Here is a 22,349-nt window from a genome sequence, read left to right as displayed (position 1 = left end):
CACATTAGTAAAACACGGACAAAACATCCAGATTATAATTGATTTTGTCCTTCGTACCACAAATGTTGACATGATAGTCATTGTTAGGTATCAAGGATATTCATTTACTTACAACACTTTCTTAAAAGGAAAGCAGCTTCTTACTCGACACTAATATCACAAATCATAGAAATATTTCTATTATCAACTTTTCGATGGCCAACCAATGGTAATAGAATTTGTCAATCAATGGACAAAATACACTTTCACCTTTCCTTTACAAACGTTGGCTTCTGCAGTGAAATATCGTAATCTACCGCGATATCGAATTCTTCGGATCTTTTAACTATGTTCCGTGGTATCATCGGAAGTAACTTAATTAAATTACGTTTGAGTGACGATATAAAATTAAATGTGGAAATTGTTAGAGTCCATGATGTGTACAGAAAATATACACAAAACTTCATTTGATGTGAAATAGTATAAGCTTATTGTTTATCATTCGTTGAGGAAAAAACATTGTCTTTAAACATTTTATGACAACTGTTCGTGAAAATTTTAAATAGGGAAAACCAATGCTGTTACCAACAATGAACTTGAATGGATTGAATGGCGGGGCAATGATTAAACGAGTCGAGATGAATAAGTTCAGCGAGTTGGTATGGCACAACGCATGGGCACAAGGTTCAAAAGGGACTGAAATTGAGTGCATTTAATTTTAGACTTGTTTTGTTGTTGTTTCGCTTTGCTTTCATCAAAGTGTGCAAGACTTTTGTTTTTTTATTAGCGGACAATGTTTTTTACGTCTTTGTTTGCTCCATTGTCTTGTACGTAGTCAAACGTGCTTCCACAGTACACTGACAACCTTGAAGTTGAATAACTCCAAAATTAGCTGTGGCCTTGCCTCTATTGTCTCAACTTATCGATCAAACGCGCATGTTCAGTCAGAGCCCAGCACTAGGTGATCACGTGGGTCACATCATCAGTAAGTGCAGACGTTCGTACATTCCAAGGTGGCCCGGGATACCTCCCCGAACCTGTATCATGTAGCATCTCTATCACTGACAGGTACACTGCTGAAGTCGCACCCTTATAAAGTTGTTATTTTTCCAATGCAATGGAACAAAACGATCAGAATTACGTCAGCAGTTACCCTTCTCAGCCTTCTCACCGTTCATGACGGTTGCCTTGATGAGACGCAATATTGCAAGACAAAAATAATCAGAAATGATAACGACCCGGCCTTCAACTGCTTCAACTCTGAGGAATGCGTATACTCTTAGACCCTTGATTCTCTTCATACGGCCGGGAATCTGCCTCGTTTGGCCGACTTTTCTCTGTTTACTCGCAAATAGTTAATCTGTATCCATATGTTCTATTAGTTATAAGGGTAGCAAATAAATCTATTTTGAGAGAATGTTGCGGTGTTTTGACCTCAAAATATGCTCTTCTACAGATTTTTTAACCAAAAAAAAATATATATTTGCACTGCAAAAGTCTGATCTGAATCCTTACCCATCCCCCACCAACATTATTTCCATGTCTCCCCATTTCCCCTTCTCTACAAAGAGTCCCCTCGCCCCTTTCATGCCCTCTGCCCAAATTTATCCGCTACAAAAAAGTCCTCCCTGTCCATTGTGCACCGTGATCTGCACCCCCCCCCAAAAAAAAACAAACAAAAACAAAAAACAATGCATGCCAAATCCACCCGTTCTCCGCCTGCTGATCAGAAAAAAATGCTCGCCCGCCGAGAGATCGCGTACAAACAGGTTTTCGTGCGGAAAGAATTGTACTGTCCTTGATACAACTAACACATCAGCTTCACAGTACGCCTGCCTATGCACGACCAACGTATAATGAATGGCATAATTGACAGACTACGTAACACTATGTACAGTATTTGAAGGCAACAGCATCGCCCGCTAATATACCAAGGTTGTAGAACAATTGTTACGAATATGCATAATCAGCTCTGTCCCTATGAACAAGAAAGACGTTCCGGCGCTGTAGAATGAATGAATGTGTTTGTAAACACTTTCCGACATCGACGTGAATAGATTATCGTTTGCGCATTATGTGTGTCACTGTCCCGTTTGCATTCTCCACCTGTTGTTGTTTGTTTAATTGTGGTCCTGTAACTTATAAAGTGACCTTGCAGCCGAACACCCTATGACCTTTATTAAACAATAGGTCCCTACGTCTCATTTTATTGTTTCAAATATGTTAACGTTGTTTATGGTTTCCTTTCCAGCTTAAATGAAATCGTACCCTTGAATGTTTTGAGCTTGGAATACTTGTTCTTAAATGTACAAACTGTGAAAGTTTCGTTCTGTTACTTTAGTTTTGCAAGCATGAAATTCGACATGTACCAGTAATATCGTTGGTATCTGTATACCGCTATTTTGTTTTCAACACCATGAAAGATTGTAGCCTGGTGTAGCCTAGACTTAATTAATGTGATCCTGAGTTGCCATAGCACGGATCAATGGAACAATTGCACATAAATTACACGTCATTGCATATTTAGGTTACATACATTTGCACCATGCAAAACTCCATGCACAGTATTCTGAACTCGTGAAATTTAAAATCTAACGCGAAAGAATGGAAGACACAAATTCAAAGATTTGTTTCATTTACCTTGTGTGACATTGACATTGATATCAAGTATAACAAATTACAAAGAGGCAGAGAAAGTGATGGGGTTGGGTTGGGTGGGGTAGGAGTGCGGCATTGATATGGCATTGATAGAACATAATTACATGTTCTTGCTTCGCTTGAAGACGGTCATGAATTCACTGTATTCAAAACTTTGTATGGTTTCAAACATTCTCATCGGACAAAATGTCACAGTATCTGGTATTATGAACATATGCCACGGAGCTTAACCTGAACAACAACGCTATCTCAAATGCTGACATTTCCGCCTGCTTTGCAAGTATTTGTTATTGTGGCTTTGTTCTTTACATATCCTGATCGACTATAAACTATAACTCAGTGTCTGTAGTAATCATGCAGTCTTCAAAATTTACAACCTAAGCTGAGTCTCGATAGGGTCGTTGCACTTCCGTCGATTGTTTTGATTTTTTCGATTTGAAAGTGACGTAACCCACCTTTCCTCCATCGCACCTGTTTTTTCTGTTGACGCAGAAAAAGTGTAAAGACTGTTTATAAACAACCACCACGCCGCGTGCCATTTCAGCTTGTTTGCGTTCTATATCATGTACATTGTACTGTCTATTTTCATGTGGAAAATTGATATTGCTGTGTGCGTTAACGTGCCGTTAGCATTCACACGCGAGTTTACTAAATTAATGATAAATTACATCTAAACTCACGATAAATCTACAACCGAACTAAATATATGAGAGAATTTCGAATGGAGTAAAATTTGTTTTCAAATCGTGCATATTCGCAATTCGCGTTGGATGGAATGGAATCGCCCAGGCTAAACTTTTCCGCGTCTGTGATTGACAGCTCATTTGCACACAATGGGTAATTTTTCCCCAGGACGAAAAAAACAACTGTCAAGTTTGAACGATTCATTGCACGCAAGAGCCATAAAAATGAAGTCTGAGCGTTCAGTATACTTCAAAATATGAAAAGAAGAATCGTAAGTATCCAAACTTCGTAACCAGAGTTCATATTTGGGGTAAAAATCGCAGAGAAAGGCAAGTGCTTCGGCAGCAGATAGCGTAAACAACTTTTATGACGTCAGGTAATCAATTCAATCTCCGCCTTGTAACCTCCCAGGGGGTCATATGGTAGTTTCTGATTGGTTCGACATGATGTAATCCACGTGACCACAGTATGGGCATACTTGAATAAATCATTCCATTTTTCTGAGAAGGGTCAGTGTAGAGTAGCTGAAATCAAAGGGGAGGATAAATTCGGACAAAAAGTGGAACTAGAGGATATAACACTTTGTTTCAAAGGTATTTTTATACTTTTATGTTTGTTTCAACTTCTACAGGGATCGTTCTTAACGACAAATTATTTGCAGCTAACTCGTACAGATTCAACCACCCCCACTGTAATATTGTATTGTCCGCTTGTCCTACCGTTGAGAAATCGGTAATGAAGTTCACTCCTGCCCCTAGTCGTCGAATGTACACATGTAGCTGATATCGTACCCTGGAATATTTCAGTTCTGGTTCATTTTAAAACCATCTTTTTTAGTTTCCAGCTTTCCTTCCACCAAAATGATGGTTCTTGTGTCCTTACCGGACTCTGTAGTTATAGAAGTCGATGCAAACACGAAAGCAGCAGGCCAAGAATGCTTAGACCAGGTACGTTGTCAGTCGCTTCTTTGTGGTTTTGAAAATTTTGACTATTTAAATATCCCTCTTACAGGGTGTCCGGGTTATTTTAGGATAATGCATGACATAGATGTGCCTATTTCAGGCTTTCAAAATTTTATCAATATTTTCACGCATATTTGTAAAATTATTTATTTTCACGCCTCATTTCGACTACGCTGCGATACGTGTAACTCTCGTGTCGTCAGCTGATCGCTTAGATCAGCTGGTTGTTGGGCAGCTGGGTCGATCGTTCTCTGTGAACAATGGCGTCTCGGTTTCCAAGCGCGATATGAGAAAACGGATATTTTGTGCCATATATCTGAAGCACCGTTACGGTATTTCTTTTTTGTAGGTGTGTCGGAAACTGAACATTCTTGAAGTAGACTACTTCGGACTCACATACATGGGCAAAAAAGGGGAAACGCTATGGCTCAACCTTCGGAACCCTCTCAGTAGTCAGCTGAATACTGGATCGACGCCTTGTCGACTGCAGCTCAGGGTGAAATTTTTTGTTCAACCCCATCTCATTCTGCAAGAATCAGCAAGGTAAGACACTTTTTGACTATTTTTTTCACATTCGCCTGATCGCTGGAAGCGGAAAATATCCACGTGCAGTTATGCTTCTATATATTGCGAAATCATGTAGATGTGCTAGGCTTAGCAAATAAGCTATTCAAATGGCGAAATCGGTGCGTAGGCGGTCGAGCGCCCGATGGGTGAAATTACGCGGAGGTCGAAGCTTGGTCAAGGGAAAGAGCTGATACTTCAATGACAAAGGTAGAATTTGTGTCATTGGGGAGAGATTTTATCTGAAAAGCGTTTTCACGTTGCATGCCTTTTCACGAAACGTGTTTGCCAAAGCGTTTGTGGAGCGTCGGACTTTGTCAACAGCTCGGCATATCTGATAGTGCATAGTGTAGATATGACTGAAATAGTGGTGACTTCATCGAAAGTATGTGACATGGGGCTTCCCCGAGTCATCGAGAGGCACGCTTTTTTAAACTGCCAATGATGAAACTATTTTTCCTGTTCTAAAGGTAGTGAAATTATGTGTGACTTAGTCATGTCTATTTTGTGTTGTAAATAAGCCAGTATGAGTTATTTTGCAAAAACAAGTCCCCAGTGTGCAGGCACAGGTTTTGTTCTCTCGCACCGTACTGACAGCATAGGCCTACGTGCGCTACAGCGTCGTCGGTCTTTGTGTGCCTGTTAGCAGTGAAATCAAATCCTCTACCATAAGGAAAGCTGTAAGCCATTTTCTCCTTCAATTTTGTAAGTGGTGATACACATTTCTTGTAAAACCCTTCACCCAAATGAATTAAAAGTTAAAGGCAGGTTTTGCGAACGCGATATGTTCCAGCGTACAGTGCCGTGTACAGTCAGGAATCAGCTGATTTGCGTTCAATGTAACAAACGAGTGACGGTGAACACGTCATCGAATGCACCAATGACAGCGTAGCAGCTCGTTTTCGGTGCATTACGCCTGCTGGTGTTTTCAGGTCGTTATCGTTCGAATATCTCGTATTTTCTACCGTTACTTCACAGGCTGGAAGCACAACTTGTTGGTATAGCCGCTCGAATCGCAGTTATGTAAACTGACGCTCTAAAGTATGTTAAAACAAAGTTAATGCAAATATACCCCTCATCAATATCTATTGTTCTTGTCCGTTATATGATAATCAGTAAAGTCGTCTCAATAGCAGCATGAAGCAGGTATTGATCAGAGAAGTTTCTTACTTGCTTGCATGTAAAGGGTACCCCACATTTCGGCTATTAAGAAAGCGGGGGTGTACTAGCGGTGGCCTGATGTCCTGTATTGGTGGTATTTCAATTGTTCTGTGATGTGAGTGGGCAGTTGGTCTGAGTCAGTGGCCTAGACTGTCATGTGATGGTGTTTGTCACACATCAGCTCTCTAGGCTCAGACAGGGGTTCCCCCACCCCCACTAGTTTACCAACCATGGTCAGCCAATTAGTCAATGTACAGCTCAGCCCACGGTAAAAGCAGGTGTGTAAGTTGTACATTAACATTATTGTACAAGGGTCATTGGGAGAAGTAGGACTGTAACCATACCCACACAAAGCAATAGAGATTGTGCACGCAAGTACCTTATATGGTATTTCCCGTCAAGGTGTACACTCTGGTCACTTTGGGAACAGCGCTGATGCCCCTTTTATTCAAACTCCTTTGCGGTTTCTGTTCAAAAAAATTCCTGCCTTCTAAATTTTGACTTTCAGATCATAGATCTTTAGTATGAGTAACCACACGCCATTTTTCAACAAAGGGAATTATAACTTCTAGTGTTGAATTACTTATGGACCTGTTAACACTGTCCCATCCAACCATATTTATTTTGTAATTTGTTCCATGAAAAACCGTATCCTGATAAAAACATTTTTTCTGACTTGGAGTTGGTGATTATTTAAATAGCTGAGGTATTCAACCCAAATGCTTTATATGCTTGTTTACAAGCATGATTTTTCAAGTGCCTGTATTATTTGAAGAATCAAACAAAAACCTGTCTCATTGCAGATTGAACTATTACCATTTTACAGGGTTGGCTCCCAAGCAAAGCCCCGATTTGTAAGTCATTCAATGAATCCAATTGTTTTTGCCTGGAGAGAAATTCCTGTCCTTGCTCATGGTGATAGGAAAGTGAAAACACAGCAATTTTCAAAAATTAAGAAAGCACGAAATTTTAAAATCTAAATTAAAGTCAGCAATAGTTGATTGGTCAATATATGCTCAACAATAAGATAAAGTCTGAATAAGTATATATGAAAAGGACATAAAAGCATACGGATTAGCTTTGATGCAAACTTCATTATTTTAAGGTAGATTATAAATTAATCTTATTCAATCTTATGTGATAGAGAATGTATCCTACATGAAACATAGTAGTCACCTCCTTTATTTTTCATGTCATGGTTAAGTAGGTCATTTCTATTAAATGACAGCTATCCGTGTCAATTTAGGTCAAGACTTAAAACTGAATAAGATGGGGAAAAAATGAAAATCTGTGACCAGTTATGTTCAGGGATACATGTTTATGTGTATTTTGACAATTGGACTTGTGTCAATCTTTTTTTTTTGCTGTGTCAATATGTCAGAAATATATCTGTTTTGCATGTGACCATTGCATCATGCATGGTCTTTTTATGATGACATACTTTTGAAACCCGTTGTGGCATCTATTCACTGTATTTTTTTCCTTTACTTAGCTTGGCATATGAACAACTCTGAATTCCAAGCAAAATATTTGTTAATTTTTTATGGTGATGAAAAAAAGTAGCAGATTTCTCTGGAAATCTCAGGTTTCTGTGAATTTGTTGCACATTTCCTATCACATTGTTTCCTTATCATCAAACTGGTTTTAAACTCTTTTGCATAAGCAATTGAATAAAGCAGAGTTCTTAGCATGGAAAAATTGTAAAAATAACCAATAACATTTCTAATGGAAAGAAGTATGAGGTGCTCTTTTCTGGTAATTGACCAGCTGTTCCACACAGTATCTCGGTGTCGTCATGGCAACTCTGCCCAGGGTCTTCACTTAAACAGGTCAACTTATCAACATGATAGCAGCAACCTGGCAATCTATTGTTAATATTCTCAGTTTGCCTTGTTTTTTTTATTCAACAAGGTTGAACGTAATATTAAATACACATATGTTTTTACACTCATGTTTGGAATACTGAGAAAACCTTGGACAATGCAGGATGTGACATGCAACCCAAGGATTCTGAACAATGAAACATGGCTGCAAATTAATATTCATAAGACATGAGTATTTAATACTGTACTTGTAAACAATAGCCTTGTTACATAATGAGTTATAATTAAGACGATATGAAGGCCTGTCTGTTTTCGTACTTCATGATGTGGGATTTTGAAATGCGATCAAGAATTTCATGATACATGTACATTGCTACGTAGGGTCTTGAAAATTTTTTAACCGTGCCTTGAACATGAACATGCCCTTTTATTAGGTTTCAACAGTACTTTCAGGAAAGTTTTCCAAGCAATTAGAGACCCTATCATTCTATTTGACATAGCATATACTACACAGCTATGAAGAGGGATTAGGTCAGTCATTTTGTAGGAGAAAGGAAAACAGCTGACCTGCATTGGTCCTGCCGAATTGTCTGTGGTTGGTCTATTCTGTGTTCTTTTTTCCCTGTCAAATTTATACAACACTAGTCAATCTTTTAACCAATAAAGTTACACCTATGATGGCACTGCGGTTGAGTGACAACAGTAAAGTAGAGATGTTTAGTGATATTTGTAACTGAAAAGTGTTGCTGTAGTTTAGTTCCTATATCATAATCTCATTTTGAATTGCATGAATTATAGTTAAAATTTGATTCAATTCAAGGCAGATGACAAGGAGCTCCACTTAAATGACAATAACATGTATATTATTACTGGTATTTGGTAAAGTTTATTTTATTTTGGAGCACCATCATAACTGTGTCTTACTTGACTATAGCTTAGTACAGAAACAATCCCTGCAAGCATATTCAATGGAACATGGCACCCAGGATAAATGCTGGACTTGTTTTTCCCAAAGTTGGCACTTTAGTTGTGTATTTTTAGATTGAATATGTTACCATTTGCAAATGTAATTGTAAACATTGAATATCTAATGACCTTGCAGGAATTCATGAATAACATGAAATACATACTGTATTTATGCAAATATGATTATCCCATACTTTTGTACATTCTTGTGACATTTTATTATGGTTGTGTTGTGTTTTATCTATATCTGTTTACTATTCTCTTGCTGGCCTCCAAATTATATTTTTACATAATGTAGCATTGAACCATATACTAGTATTTCTCTGTTTCAACATTGTTCCTCACGCACCAGGGCCACATGATTACTATGCTAACAGCATTGAAGCAGGTACAAGCTTGAACAATTATGTCATGAGTACCCCTATGCAAAGATTCCTTAAAGGAAAATCAGCTATTACTGCCAAGGCACCTGAATTGTGTGCAAGCAGAATACAGTCAAGAGGAGGTGTTTTGTCCCGTTTTTCAATCAATTCAATCACCCATAATGCCCTTTGCGATTATTAATAAAAGCAGCCACACTTGATTTTTTTTTGCAACTTTATTTACATTGAATAAACTTGATTATGTTATGTCTGTTAGTGTCTTAGAGCTTGTGAATACTGGCAAATATTCAGCGGCATTGGGCTAGGTCACAATCCTAATTAATTTATCAAAGTGAACAAAATGGACAAAGAGACATAGAAAAAGATATTTAGCAGTCAGTTTAATAGTTCAGAACATCAGTAATGAATTGAACATAAATTATAACAATTGTTTCCTGTAGGCAAATTGTTGCAGTTTCTTTGACTGTTGAAAAAAAAGTAGAGATGTTAAAGTATTTGAGACCAGAAGTACACTGGCAATTTTGCAAATGGATCTTTATTCCTAGCTAGGCTGAACCACTCCTGAGTTGGGTACATATTGTGAAATTTGCATATATAGGACAAGTTGGTTATGAGGGTCAGAGGTCAGAGCATACATGCCTGAGTGTTATTTATTACCAGGCAAGGGTTAGGAAAATACATCTGTGCCAATGCTCATATGTGTGTCATGATGGAGATGTTTGAAAAACAGGTTTTATCTTACATAGTGAGAAAGGGTCAGCTTGACATATAATACCTTGTTTGTCAGTGTAGGATTAGTATAGCTTGACAGTGCTCAGGCATTGCAAAACATAAGCAGTAGTATACATTAGAGTGGAGTTGAATTTTGGCCAGGGAAGGATGATATTCATGGCAAAGTCAATAATACAATAAGAAAGCAATATCTGTTTTTGTATGCTATCCATGTTCTGAACAGTTACAAAGACATACATGTTTATAATCTGATCAGAAAATATTTTTTGCAAAAACAAATCAAATACAAAGTACTTACTTTATAGTTCATTGTGTGCAGCAGCTGGATGGAAGCTTTCAACAGTAAGGTAACTTCTGATTGGTTGACAAGTATAGGGTGATGTGGTGTAGCAGTTTCATGGCCAATCAAACAGAATGTGCTAAATCAACAGGAAAAACACCAAGAAAGGTGAATAATGCATTGACGTGGAAACCAGTGATTTTCTAGAAAAGTACTTTAAAATTGACATGGTCATATAGGTGTAGCATGTGTTTTATTGTCATTTACTGCTGAACACCGAACAAGGTGGTGCGACTGCAGTACATTGGATATTTCCAATTTACATATGAAAGAACTACTGGCAACAATAGCCATGGAAAGACTGACAACACATTTCAATGTATGTTGAGAGTCAGCTGAAAACTAGGGGCCGAGTTCACCAATCTCCACTGAGGATTTTTGTACCAGAAATTTGAGAAAAGATAGTTGGCGAAACTCAGAATTTGAAAGAAGGGGTACTTAATAAAACCATGTGAACAAACGCACATTATTAGAAACATATCTGTACCCATACACATTTTGTTGTAGACAAAGGTTCTGTTTGTACCGCCATCTCTTGAACTTTTGGACAGACTCTGTCCATGGAACACTGTATGATGCTATTTATTTCAGAGTAGGATTATCTTCTGAGATTCTACAGCCACAGTGTTTTAATACAGCTATGATAGAAATTTACCTCTCTGGTAGACTGGTAGGACAAGAGAGCAAGGGGGAAATTATGCGGACAACGCTGCCGTGAGGAGATGCAAGTACCTCGCATAATAGAGACCCTCAGGGTTTTAATGTAACATTGCATAACATTGTTATGAAAGTGAGAATTGTGTTGGTGTAGGCCGCAGTTTATTAGTCCCCACGGACACCGTCCGGGGGGGGGGGACTTATAGGTTTGGTCATGTCCGTGCGTGCGTCCGTGCGTGCGTGTGTGCGTCCGTCCGTGCGTCCGTCCGTTCACGCAGATATCTCAGAGATGCCTTGAGCGATTTCATTCAAACTTGGTACAAGGATTACTTCATATGTCATACAGATGCACGTCAATTTGTTTTGTGATACGATCCAATATGGCCGCCAGGCGGCCATTTTATTACGATTTTTTCATGTACAGAGCCATAACTCAGGCATGTTCCAACCGATTTTATTCAAAGTTGGTACAAGGACATTGACCAATGTCATAGATATGCATGTCAATTTGTTTTGTGATACAATCCAATATGGCCGCCAGGCGGCCATTTTATTACAATTTTTTCATGTACAGAGCCATTACTCAGGCATGTTCCAACCAATTTTATTCAAAGTTGGTACAAGGACATTGACCAATGTCATACATATGCACGTCAATTTGTTTTGTGATACAATCCAATATGGCCGCCAGGCGGCCATTTTATTACGATTTTTTCATGTACAGAGCCATTACTCAGGCACGTTTCAACCGATTTTATTCAAAGTTGGTACAAGGTTATTGACAAATGTCATAGATATGCATGTCAATTTGTTCTGTGATACAATCCAATGTGGCTGCCGTGTGGCCATTTTGTTACGATTTTTTCATGTACAGAGCCATAACTTGGGCATATCTCAACCGATTTTATTCAAAGTTGGTACAAGGACATTGACCTATGTCATACATATGCACGTCAATCTGTTTTGTCACACGATCCAATATGACAGCCAGGCAGCCATTTTATTACGATTTTTTCATGTACAGAGCCATTTCTCAGGCATATCCGCATGTTTCAACCGATTTTATTCAAAGTTGGTACAAGGACATCGACCAATGTCATAGCTATGCACATCAATTTGTTTTGTGATGCGATCCAATATGGCCACTGCGCAACCATTTTGTTACGATTTTTTCATGTCCTGAACCATAACTCAGACATGTATCAAGCGAATTCATTCAAAAGTATTTTTATCACAGACCTAATGAAGAGGACTCTATCCTCTCTGAGGACCTGTAATCAAAATACCCATTAACAAGTGGGGACTGTGTCATCAACGATGACTTATTTAAGAAAGAGAGGAGCCATACAGTAATGTTGCCATTTTAGATTCCAGTCATTGCACAAACAGAAGTGAAATCACAGATTGCTTGAAGAATTGCAAAGAAGACATTGATAGTTCTTCCAGTTGTACAGTGCTAATACAAGAGAGTGGATGCATAGTATAGATTTGGTTTTCAGTTCAGTTGTTTTAAGGCTGTGGTACAGTCCTAGGTAAGCTTCTTATTGGTGATGTACTTTTAGATTTTGGAAGGATCTTGTTGAAGATGTGAAAAATATGTGAAAGGATTCCTTATGAAAAAATTGACAGATTCATGACTTAGGCCGATTATGAAGATACTCACATTTAAGTTATAAGGGAAAAATGCTTCCAATCTTTGATAATACTTCTTTGTATTCTCCTGATGATGCCTGCTCCTAAACATCTTTGAAGGTAAATAGAAAATTTACATAGTGTCATTCTGATCATCATCCTTCTGTATCTCCACCAATTTGCTGGTTCACCCATGAGCCCCCAAAGAGTACTGATAGGCAGACGACAGTGACAGTGAAGTCTGTCCTTTATAGGTTTGTGTTGTAACAGGCTTTGCATGTTATGTGTCACTTTTGCATTCGGCAAATATTTGGCACCAGTGTAGTGTTCATTTCAACAATCATAATTAGAGGTCTTCAACATTTATGGAAGGTGTTCAAGAAAAGCCAAAAATCACTTTGTATTACAAATTTGTGTGACATATTTGATACCTTGAAAACTTTTGTGGGTAAATATGTGCCATAAAGACATTACCATTATACAATCACTGAATCAGCCATGAATTTGTGTCAGTAATGGTATGCAAACCTTTGGATTGAATATGTTGCATTTCTCAGGCAGCCCTTTCTGTAGATTAACATAAACAATGTAAGGTTGACATAAAGTCAAGCAATCTTTGAAAGAGAAATGTGTACAGCATACTATTGAGTTAGGTCAAGGCAGATTGTTAACCCTTTGTTGAAAGTTGGATTTACTTCATCATGAAATACAATTATAATCCACCATCTTGTATCAGTGGATCCCTTGTAAGTGGACAGTGTGTATCACCAATTTTCTAAGATGTCTAATGTCTGACCTTGCTTCGGGGGTTTGTAACATGTGACTTACTAATCATAAACACATCAGAAACATTCACAGGCAAAGTCCAAATTACAATCAGCAGATGTAGTCATACTCCTCAGAGAAACAATGCACTCTGCTGCTTCATTGTGAAAACTACAGGAAAATTATGGCCGGATGATTTAAATGTACATATATGGATTTCAGTCTACCATGTCACAAGTTGTCCAGATTATGGTAGTGTCCTCTGAGTGATAGAACAGAAAGCAAAGACAGATAAATGTGATGTCATAATCATTGGTAGTGTATGGAATCCACATACTTCTGTGAAGAAAACCAGCTGTATATTTCTTATCCACTTCTACAAGTTGACCTACCTGATGCTAAACATTGACAGTTAATCAAAGAAAAATGGAACACAAACAGCAATTGCTCATTGTCATCTGTGATCAAGATTGCACATCACTCATGATTCAAATACCCTTTGAGTTTATACCCCAAATTTTAGAAAAGCAATACAGATAACCTTAATGAAATTTCACTCTGTGCCCCAGCAATTTGTTTTTGTTGGAATTATGAACTGTTTTGTAGCAGACAATGGATGTTTTCTTTGTGCATAGATGAACACATGGATGACATCAGATAGATTCCATTAGTGATGCGCGTTGTATGACTGACCAATCAGAAAAAAGGATCTTTAGAATGCTGGAGGGGCAATTACCTATGGATTTGAATTTCAAGAGTTTATTGACCCTCTGCAGAGTGGTATTTGCTGTTTCGAATAGAAATGGTTGAAACTCATGTAATAGTCTTCTGTGCAGTGCGTTGCTTTATTAAAGAGAAATAAAACACACACTTTCTTTGTTCATTTGTAAAACCTGTGTTACTTATTTTCAATTGATTGTTTTTTTTGTGTTTGTTAAAATAAAATGTACTCCAAGATCATAATTATAGTCTACATACAACTAAGATTATGCTGTCTCTGGCATGTAAATGAAATACCTAGATATTTTTTCAATTTTGATTCCAATTCATAAGAATTATATTTTTCCTATTTTCACTATGACGGTTTTAGACCAAGAAATAGGCATGCAGCTACTATATTTAGGAATATATGTTGACGTATAGTAAATATGCTGATTTCACAAACACACTAGCTTAGAATTCCTTCAGTATATTCAAGAAAAACTTTTTTGAAGGCGCTTTCGACAAGGGCATCTTGAGACATTTTATACAGACATATTTTTCTTCCCTGTTTATCCTGAACCATGATAAAAAAATGTTAAATTAATATATATTGACATGTGAATCTTACCAGAACTTCAGAGATTTTATATTTTTGGCAAGTGCCAACAGAATTTACACCGTGCCGTGTTCTTTGTTCCATTTTCCACACAGACATGTGTTCTACCTTCAAGTCAAGAAGGACTTCGGAGAGGGAATACTTAATGCGTCAGCTGCCCAGAGTGCAAAATTGTGTGCTCTGATAGCACAGAGTGAGAGTGGTGATTACGTCAAGGAGAAGTCACAGTACAATTTCTATCCTAACTTCATCCCGCAATGGTCGACAACCTTCCTGAACAGTGTGGTCTTGGAACACACAAAATTGCGAGGGATGTCAAAATCCACAGCAGAGTACCGTGTCTTACAGGAGGCATCTGCGTGTGACAACTTTGGCATGGAGTACTATGAAGTTAGGAATAACGCAGACCAGGCAATGAAATTAGGTGTTGGACCAGAAGGACTGACAATATATGACGCTGACTTTGCATTTGTGCAAAGGTAAGATTATCTTTGATATTGTTTGTATTATGCTATCACTTGTCAGGAAAACATTGATTTCACTGTTTATCTCTAGATATTGTTTCATCATCAATTTCCGTATCACTGTTTATTTGTCATTTTGTAAATCTCATTTAACCTGCAAATATCTGTCATGCTGTGATGGATAAAAAAGTTAAAAGGTAAATTGTTAAGTCTTGAAAGCTAACTTGAAATGTCTGTGATTGAAATGACATGGAATTCACAGAAATCTCTATCTCTCGGTCGCCATGGAAACAATGATGTGATTATTTTGGAACAAATTCTGGAGAAAGTATCAAATTAATCAAATTACCTTGCTTTTGGCTTTATATGAGTTAATGCTAATCTGTCCACTCAGAAATATCTGTTATTATTAGTAAAGCAGGAATACCAATTACTATTATTTCCTGACACACTACACCCCTGATATTTTCATACTGCATCTGAGCAAGCATGTAGCAGCCTTTGGCATTCTAATGTGGCTTCCAGATGACGCAAGATCAGCTGATGTTTATTTTCTTCAGTAACTTAGAGAGATATAAGAATTCAGAGCAAGCTAAGGAGCTCTTTGTCATGCGCAACAGTACTTGCCAGTTGGCTGTTCGCAATTTTGAGCTGCACGCAGAAACGTTGTAAATTCTCAGTACTTGATGGTAACAGCCTTTTTTCTCAGAAAAGAAATTTCGTTGATGAAAGTGTACTGTGACAGGATTTAGGTAGTGTACGTGCCCGGTCGGTATTTACTAATTGGGATCTGTCAGGAGCTGAGCTGCTGACTAGACCCAGGATGCACGATACTCTCCTTGTAAACCTGATTACGCCGATGGTAGAGAAAGCTGGCCATCTAAAAATAGCACAGTTGCTAGGGCAGATACAGCAAGTAATAGATCCTCAACTGTCAATCAAAGCATAATGGGTTGGCGCTATGGAGTTTACTGAATACTAATAATGTATTTTACTTTTCCTTCCACAATCTTACTTCTGATGATTCTAAATAACACATTTTTGTAGTTACTTCCTCTTAAATCCTGTGTCTTTGATTGAAATGATTGCCATAGTAAGGAGTTATTCCAATAGTCAGATAAAGGTTGCAACAGGATATCTTGAATTACTTTAGGAGTCTTTCCAAAGAATAAGAAAGCTTTTTCTTTAAACATTAAAAGCAGTGAAGGAAAAATGAATGATATTGCAGTTTAGCTTCATACTCATTCTATATGTTTTAAAGGCTTCTGTGATGTTTTCCATCTCAAAATGACAAATATATCTGTAGTGATAATAAAAATAATTTAACTATAAAGCTAACATACTCATAGTAGTCGGAGATAGGAATTATGGGCCCTTATTTATGGGTGATGTAGATGATTTTATTGTTGATTTGAAACTTTTAATAAAAATGCACCTATACAGGCAGGAAAGTCTGGAATATGTTTCATTTCTAGTCAGTAGCTTTCATCATTTGAAAGTATAATCATATGATTTTTCAATCAATGTGATATTTGTGGATGGCCGTAATAAATATGTGTAGACAGAGTAGATTCCCTGGTACATGAGATTATACAATCAGTGATATCTGTTCAATACAGCTCTCATAGATAGATATATTGTGCTGACATAAAGACTATTGATGCACCTGGTGTAGAGCAATACCAGTAGTTTCAGTTTAACACTTCCTTTGCTTTCTTTTTTTCTCCCCACAGTATCAGTTATGGCCTGATTAAGATGGCAACACACACCAACAGATGTTTCTTTCTGACAATAATTGGTCCAACAGGAGAAAGCATCATGTTAGGATTTAAACTAGTGACTACAAAAGCCGCTGAAGGACTCTATCGTGCTATTACTGAGAAGCATGCATTTTACAGATGTGAGACTGTTCGTCCAGCGGTCAGAACTCAGTGCAGTCGAGACTTCCGAGGTACGATAGTTGCGTTATTCAACGACAAATCAGAATTCGGAAAGAAGTATGTTTTTGACATACAGCGGACTTGTCGTGAAGTGTATGACCATGCCAGACGTCTCATTTACTCAACGGGGAAAGCAATCTCACTACCATCAACTCCCTCACTCAGTTCATCAAGGACTTCTCTTCGCGATAGGAGTTTCAGCGACAGTATGGACTCACTTGATTCTAAACAACTTCGTGAGAAACTGAGAAAGATCCAGGATTCCATGCTCTGTAAAGTATGCATGGATGCTGATATCAGTACAGCATTCTGCCCATGCGGACATTTGGTGTGTTGTGGGGTATGTGCATCGTGCTGTGATGAATGTCCCTTGTGCCGCTGCAGCATCGAGCACACCCAGCATATATTCTTGCCATTGAGTACAAACATTGAGGATGCAGAAGAATGATAGAAGAAACACAGAACACAAAAAAGAAATGCAAGTTACGTGACTTTCAAGGAAAAACATGCGGAAGTATTCATCAGGTTGGCATGGACAGAGGCCGGAGCAATCTTTACCTTGCCACTGGAAACTACCGCTATAAGAAGAAGCCTGACTAAATGCAATGAAAAAGGCATGTCTCCCTTCTATAGAACATGAAGGACAATACTATATATTGAGAGCCTTTTATTTGTGGTCATGTCCCACATTAAATGTAATCTACAAGTTGGTTCAAAACCAAGCAGTTTTTGTGCAGTAGGATTTTTCCATAACTAATGCAATCATGTTATGTTTCCCTATTAAGATAGGCCAGGGGATATGTAAATTTAAGTTTGTATACAAATACAGTTGTTTTGCTTCTGTACATTCATAATTTTTGTATTTTTCGTGTATTGTTATGATTCATATATGTCAAACGTAAGCTAGACTTAGCTCAGTTCATGTACAGTGCTCCCTAGAGTAAAAAATGAGAGAAGTTAATTTTCCTTTTTGTGATTATTGACAGTAAAATTGAAATCAAGGTGATTTACCCATTTACAAGAGAACTTTTCATTATTTTGCTTTTTACACCATTATTTCAACAGAAAACATTTTTGTAAGGATCATATCTTGACCCTGAGCTGCCATAGTGATTATTTGAAGAATTGGCTTAGTAATTTATATGCAGTAGAAGCGGCTTTTTTTTTACCAAAATGAAGTCTTCAAATGTTTATCTATCAAAGTATGAATATTAATATTATCTCAGTTTTATCATGATTCTTCAAGAATGTTCACTGTCATGGGTGTGCATCCTCTCTGCCCACCTCTTAGGGTGTTTTGATCTTATCTTCATGGCACCAGTAAATCCCAGCCCCATGTCGAACTTTCTGCAGAATAGAGAACACAAGAGATGTAATCTTATTTCATAGTCACCACAGTATCCAAACTAAATCAGATGTGAAAGTGTTTATCAAATTCAAATCAATACATGAAAAAAAAGATTGTATCCAAATATTTGAATAAATTCGTGAACTTTGACGTTTTTCAGCCTTTTAAAAATCAAATGCCTTTCTAGTATGCAAGAGTAAATATGTAATCCAAAGAATTCTGTGTTTAATTTAATTAAATATTAGTATGCCCATGTTATAGAAGATCAGTGTATTAGTGTCAAATTCAAAGACAGGTCACTGTCTCAGATAATTAAAAAAAATTGTTATTAATTCCAACATCAATATAAATTTCCACACTGAATATCGCCCTCTAGTGATAAAACTTTAAAATATTAAATATTAAAATGAGAAATCTAAGAACATCTTGTGTATGACTAGATGATGCATCAAGTTGTTATGTTTTATTGCACATGTGATTGTATTGATTTCTATATGGTACACCGATCAAATAACGTAAGTCTGGGAACATAATTAAACAAAACAGAATTAATTAGTTCTATTCAACATAACTGAAAAACATCTTAAAGAGAACGTAGGATGTCATACACAAATTAATGTTTTTAAGTAAAGTTTTGTGTTTAGTTATTGGATTGTGTTTTAATATGAATATATGTGTATTTCTATAAATTAGTCTGGTATCATGAAGTTTCAAGATTTGCTATTGTCTTGATTGAATTTCCCCTATTGGAACTGTTAGGTGCTGTCCATCATAATGAACTCTTTGTAGCAATAGTAATAACAGTTACCATAGAGATGAACAAAAATATTAATTGATTTAGATTTTAAAAAGAAGTGTTAATATAAGATAAATATTGCCATTTACAATTATTTCGTACAAGAGATATCGTACTCATATCATGAGTTGTCAAAGTCTTTGTTATTTTGAAATTGTGTTGTAAATTAGTGTTTATTTCAGCTGCATCTTGATTCTAACATTTCTAAATATGACATGTTTCACCAATTAGCTTGATGTTTGAAGAGTTTGCTTATGTTCCACTTCCACAGTCTAGCCAAAACTACAAAAAAATATGAAAAGAAAAAGAATAAAAAATGTTTCTTTCTGTATTTCTGCATCTCAGTTTATATGTTGAAAATATTCAAATAAATCTTAACATGTGACTAGATAAGGAAAAGGGGCCTGGTGCCAGCTAGGAGCATTTTTTAGGGCAAGTCTATGAGAGTGATTCCACACTTTATGACTAGTCAAATTACTAAAAACAAATACATAAGCACAGAATTATGTGGTATTTACCAGTTTCCTACCAACAGAAGTGATCATTGTGATAACAATATAGCAATCATATGAAACTTTTTGTGTATCTGTTATAATTCTACAAATTGTCACAAGCTTTTTTTGTGGATCATACAATCTTGGCATCTGATATGCACAGCTAAGTATGTACTTAAAAAGTGCACCTTCAATTTTTTGTTGTGTTTACTCACAAAGTTGCAGAAATTGTAATTCAGTCTTTGTGATCAGCTTTTTAGGAAGTTTACGAGATATTTTGTGGCAACGCAATTTGTGAACACAGTAATCGACTGTAATCAACACATTGATTGGAAACGCTACCACTGCTTAACAAAAGCTGTATTTTTATAGATGCATTACATTCCTGTAATATTGACTGCAAAGATTGGTGTCACACTTTACTGTTTTTTTGTGATACAATTTAAGGTACAAGTAAAATATTTATGACATCAAGTTAACTCTGTGTTTAGCGCCTGCAACCTGCCCTGCCAACTTAGTCTTCATTTTCCTTAACATCTTAGGATAATGAAGTATAACATAAAGATTGGGAGATAAAGTGGGATTTTGGTTCACATTTTTATGTTTCATGAAGTTTCACATGATGACAAAGATACACAACCATATCTAACTTCTCCATCCCTACAAGCTGTCAAGGTGTAGTGTTATTCCGGGTCAATGCAATATTAGATTTGGACAAATTGTCACTTAGGGTTATCAGCTGAACTGCTGCCCTTTGAACTTAAGAGTCATGGACACTATTGGTTTGAGATCATTTGACAGATGATAAAGCAATCAAGATCCCTAACCCTTATACTTCATATCTCATCTACCACGTTTAATTACTAACAGAGTGTTCCAATCTTTTTGTTTTGTAATTACATTTTATTAATATTTGGCCTTATTCTCTGATTGCGGCTTTCTACATGTCATATTTGAAGAAGAAAGACAAAATAATACCAAATATCCTCAGAAAGACTTATTCAATGCAAGTGATCTCAAGGACATGTACTTTGCCGAAACTCTCATATAACAAAACTACCTTCTGTTTGTCAATACAGACCTCAGTCAAAATTCATCAATATTTACAAACCCTTCAAATTTTTTTGTGCACACCCTGTAAGATAACTAAAAACAGACTTATTTCCATAGTGTTGGCATTTAACAGCCCCACTTTGTAATTACACTATATTTTATACAAGTTTTGTCTGACAAGCGGTGAGTTGATAATCAGTGTCAGCCTAGCCAATGAAGTCTTTTCCATCTTTATTGTAATAAGATAATTTATGAATGACAGAGTTGAACGCAAAACCTTTGTATTTTTGGGTTGACAGGCTTGGATACCAACTTTGTTACATGTAAAGGGACCAACCACTTTTTTACGACAGGGACACAGGATATCCTTATAAGTATTAGAGTGGGATAGTTATTTGACAGATCATTTTAGCCATATGCTGTTGTAAAAGACCTAACAAAGGATGTTTGCATTCCTCCCTTATTTTGATTTTGGTATGCTCCCAACAGCTTATCTCACCATAGGTTCAATAAGGATGGGCTTGTGATTTTTCTGCCTCTGTACATGTACACATATCTTGTATTGTACTGTTTCTGTATAAAAGAGAAAAAACTCAAAGAGAGAAAGGAAAGTAATAAAGTGATTTAATGTATACACATGAAAACATGCTTGAGTGTTGCATTCTGTTCCCCAGCATAACATCTGAATGAATATGAAGAGACACAATCATGAATGGGAACTAGAAGTGTTTCTCTGGGCACCCTAGCTATGCACTCTATCCCTCAACCTCATGACTCCCTAGGTAAATACTGATTAATTTGAAATTTCTGTTCTTGCCCATCCGTTTGTTCATAGTGAACATGGCCTATTGCCTCTACCTTGTTCAATACACTCCCTACTTCTTACAAGAGCAAAGAAACTATTGGAGCCATTTCCTATCTGAATAGATTTCATGTTAGAAACTCAAGTAAAGGATGAAATTTCTTTACAGATTAATGAAATTTTATGTTTTCATCTGTTTTCTTTCATTGAAAGGTCAATGAATGAACTGGTTGCCAAGTTTCTCTATGAATTCTACTTGTATTTTTCAGATAGCAGAAATACAATCAGCCCCACATAAAACAAACATCTCAAAGATAATTTTATTATGATCACAACTAAAGATAATTTTATTATGATCACAACTATGAAAAAGTGATCAAAGAGATGACGTGTCAAATAACATTTTCCATGCTGCTTGCAAACAGGGACAAAAAAATTTGGGATATTTTTATGAAGTTCATTGAAATGAGCTGACACGACAAATGGCAAATCTCAGTGTACAGTGTTTAGAGGCCGGTTTACTATACTGTATCAAGGTTTATCACTAATACTTGAACATAAAGCCCGCCGTACATGAGGGTAAAATGGGTAATTTCTCTGGCCATTATGCAAATTATTGTCGGAGAACAAATGACACATCATTTGAACATTATTAATAGGACTAAGCAGAGCCTATGTGTTATCTTTCTACCAATCAGACTCTTTGGTAACTTTCATCCAATGACTGTGGACTATAATCTCCCGCCAAAAAAAGTTTATCCTTTGGTGTTCTATTACATTCGGTGCATGCGCTTTGGCGCCTTTATATGTAATTGCTACAGTTGTGTT

General features: G+C 36.9%; 1 protein-coding gene across 2 annotated transcripts; it reads left to right on the top strand.

The window, feature by feature from the left end:
• Positions 1–3,132: 3,132 nt before the first annotated feature.
• LOC139147133 (E3 ubiquitin-protein ligase MYLIP-like) lies at positions 3,133–21,363 on the top strand. Of its 2 annotated transcripts, none has more exons than XM_070718039.1 (5): positions 3,133–3,592; positions 4,159–4,268; positions 4,633–4,826; positions 14,720–15,103; positions 16,822–21,363. In XM_070718039.1, the coding sequence occupies exons 2-5, from the start codon at positions 4,182–4,184 to the stop codon at positions 17,474–17,476; spliced, it is 1,320 nt and encodes a 439-aa protein (XP_070574140.1). In that variant the 5' UTR covers positions 3,133–3,592; positions 4,159–4,181; the 3' UTR covers positions 17,477–21,363. The 2 variants fall into 2 exon arrangements, with proteins under 2 accessions (XP_070574140.1, XP_070574139.1); XM_070718038.1 differs by lacking the exon at positions 3,133–3,592 and adding an exon at positions 3,805–3,914.
• The last annotated feature ends 986 nt before the right edge of the window (positions 21,364–22,349 follow it).

This window comes from Ptychodera flava, chromosome 13 (genome assembly GCF_041260155.1).
Source record: "Ptychodera flava strain L36383 chromosome 13, AS_Pfla_20210202, whole genome shotgun sequence".
Classification (NCBI taxonomy): Eukaryota; Metazoa; Hemichordata; class Enteropneusta; family Ptychoderidae; genus Ptychodera; species Ptychodera flava.
The sequence above is the reverse complement of the archived record's forward strand: the minus strand, read 5'-3'. Positions and strand labels throughout refer to the sequence as shown.

Bases quoted from the DNA above. Each gene is read 5' to 3' on its own strand.
- LOC139147133 (XM_070718039.1), top strand. From the start codon at position 4,182: ATGATGGTTCTTGTGTCCTTACCGGACTCTGTAGTTATAGAAGTCGAT. The intron at 4,269-4,632 runs GTACGTTGTCAG...TCTTTTTTGTAG, and splicing joins GCCAAGAATGCTTAGACCAG to GTGTGTCGGAAACTGAACAT. The intron at 15,104-16,821 runs GTAAGATTATCT...TTCTCCCCACAG, and splicing joins GACTTTGCATTTGTGCAAAG to TATCAGTTATGGCCTGATTA.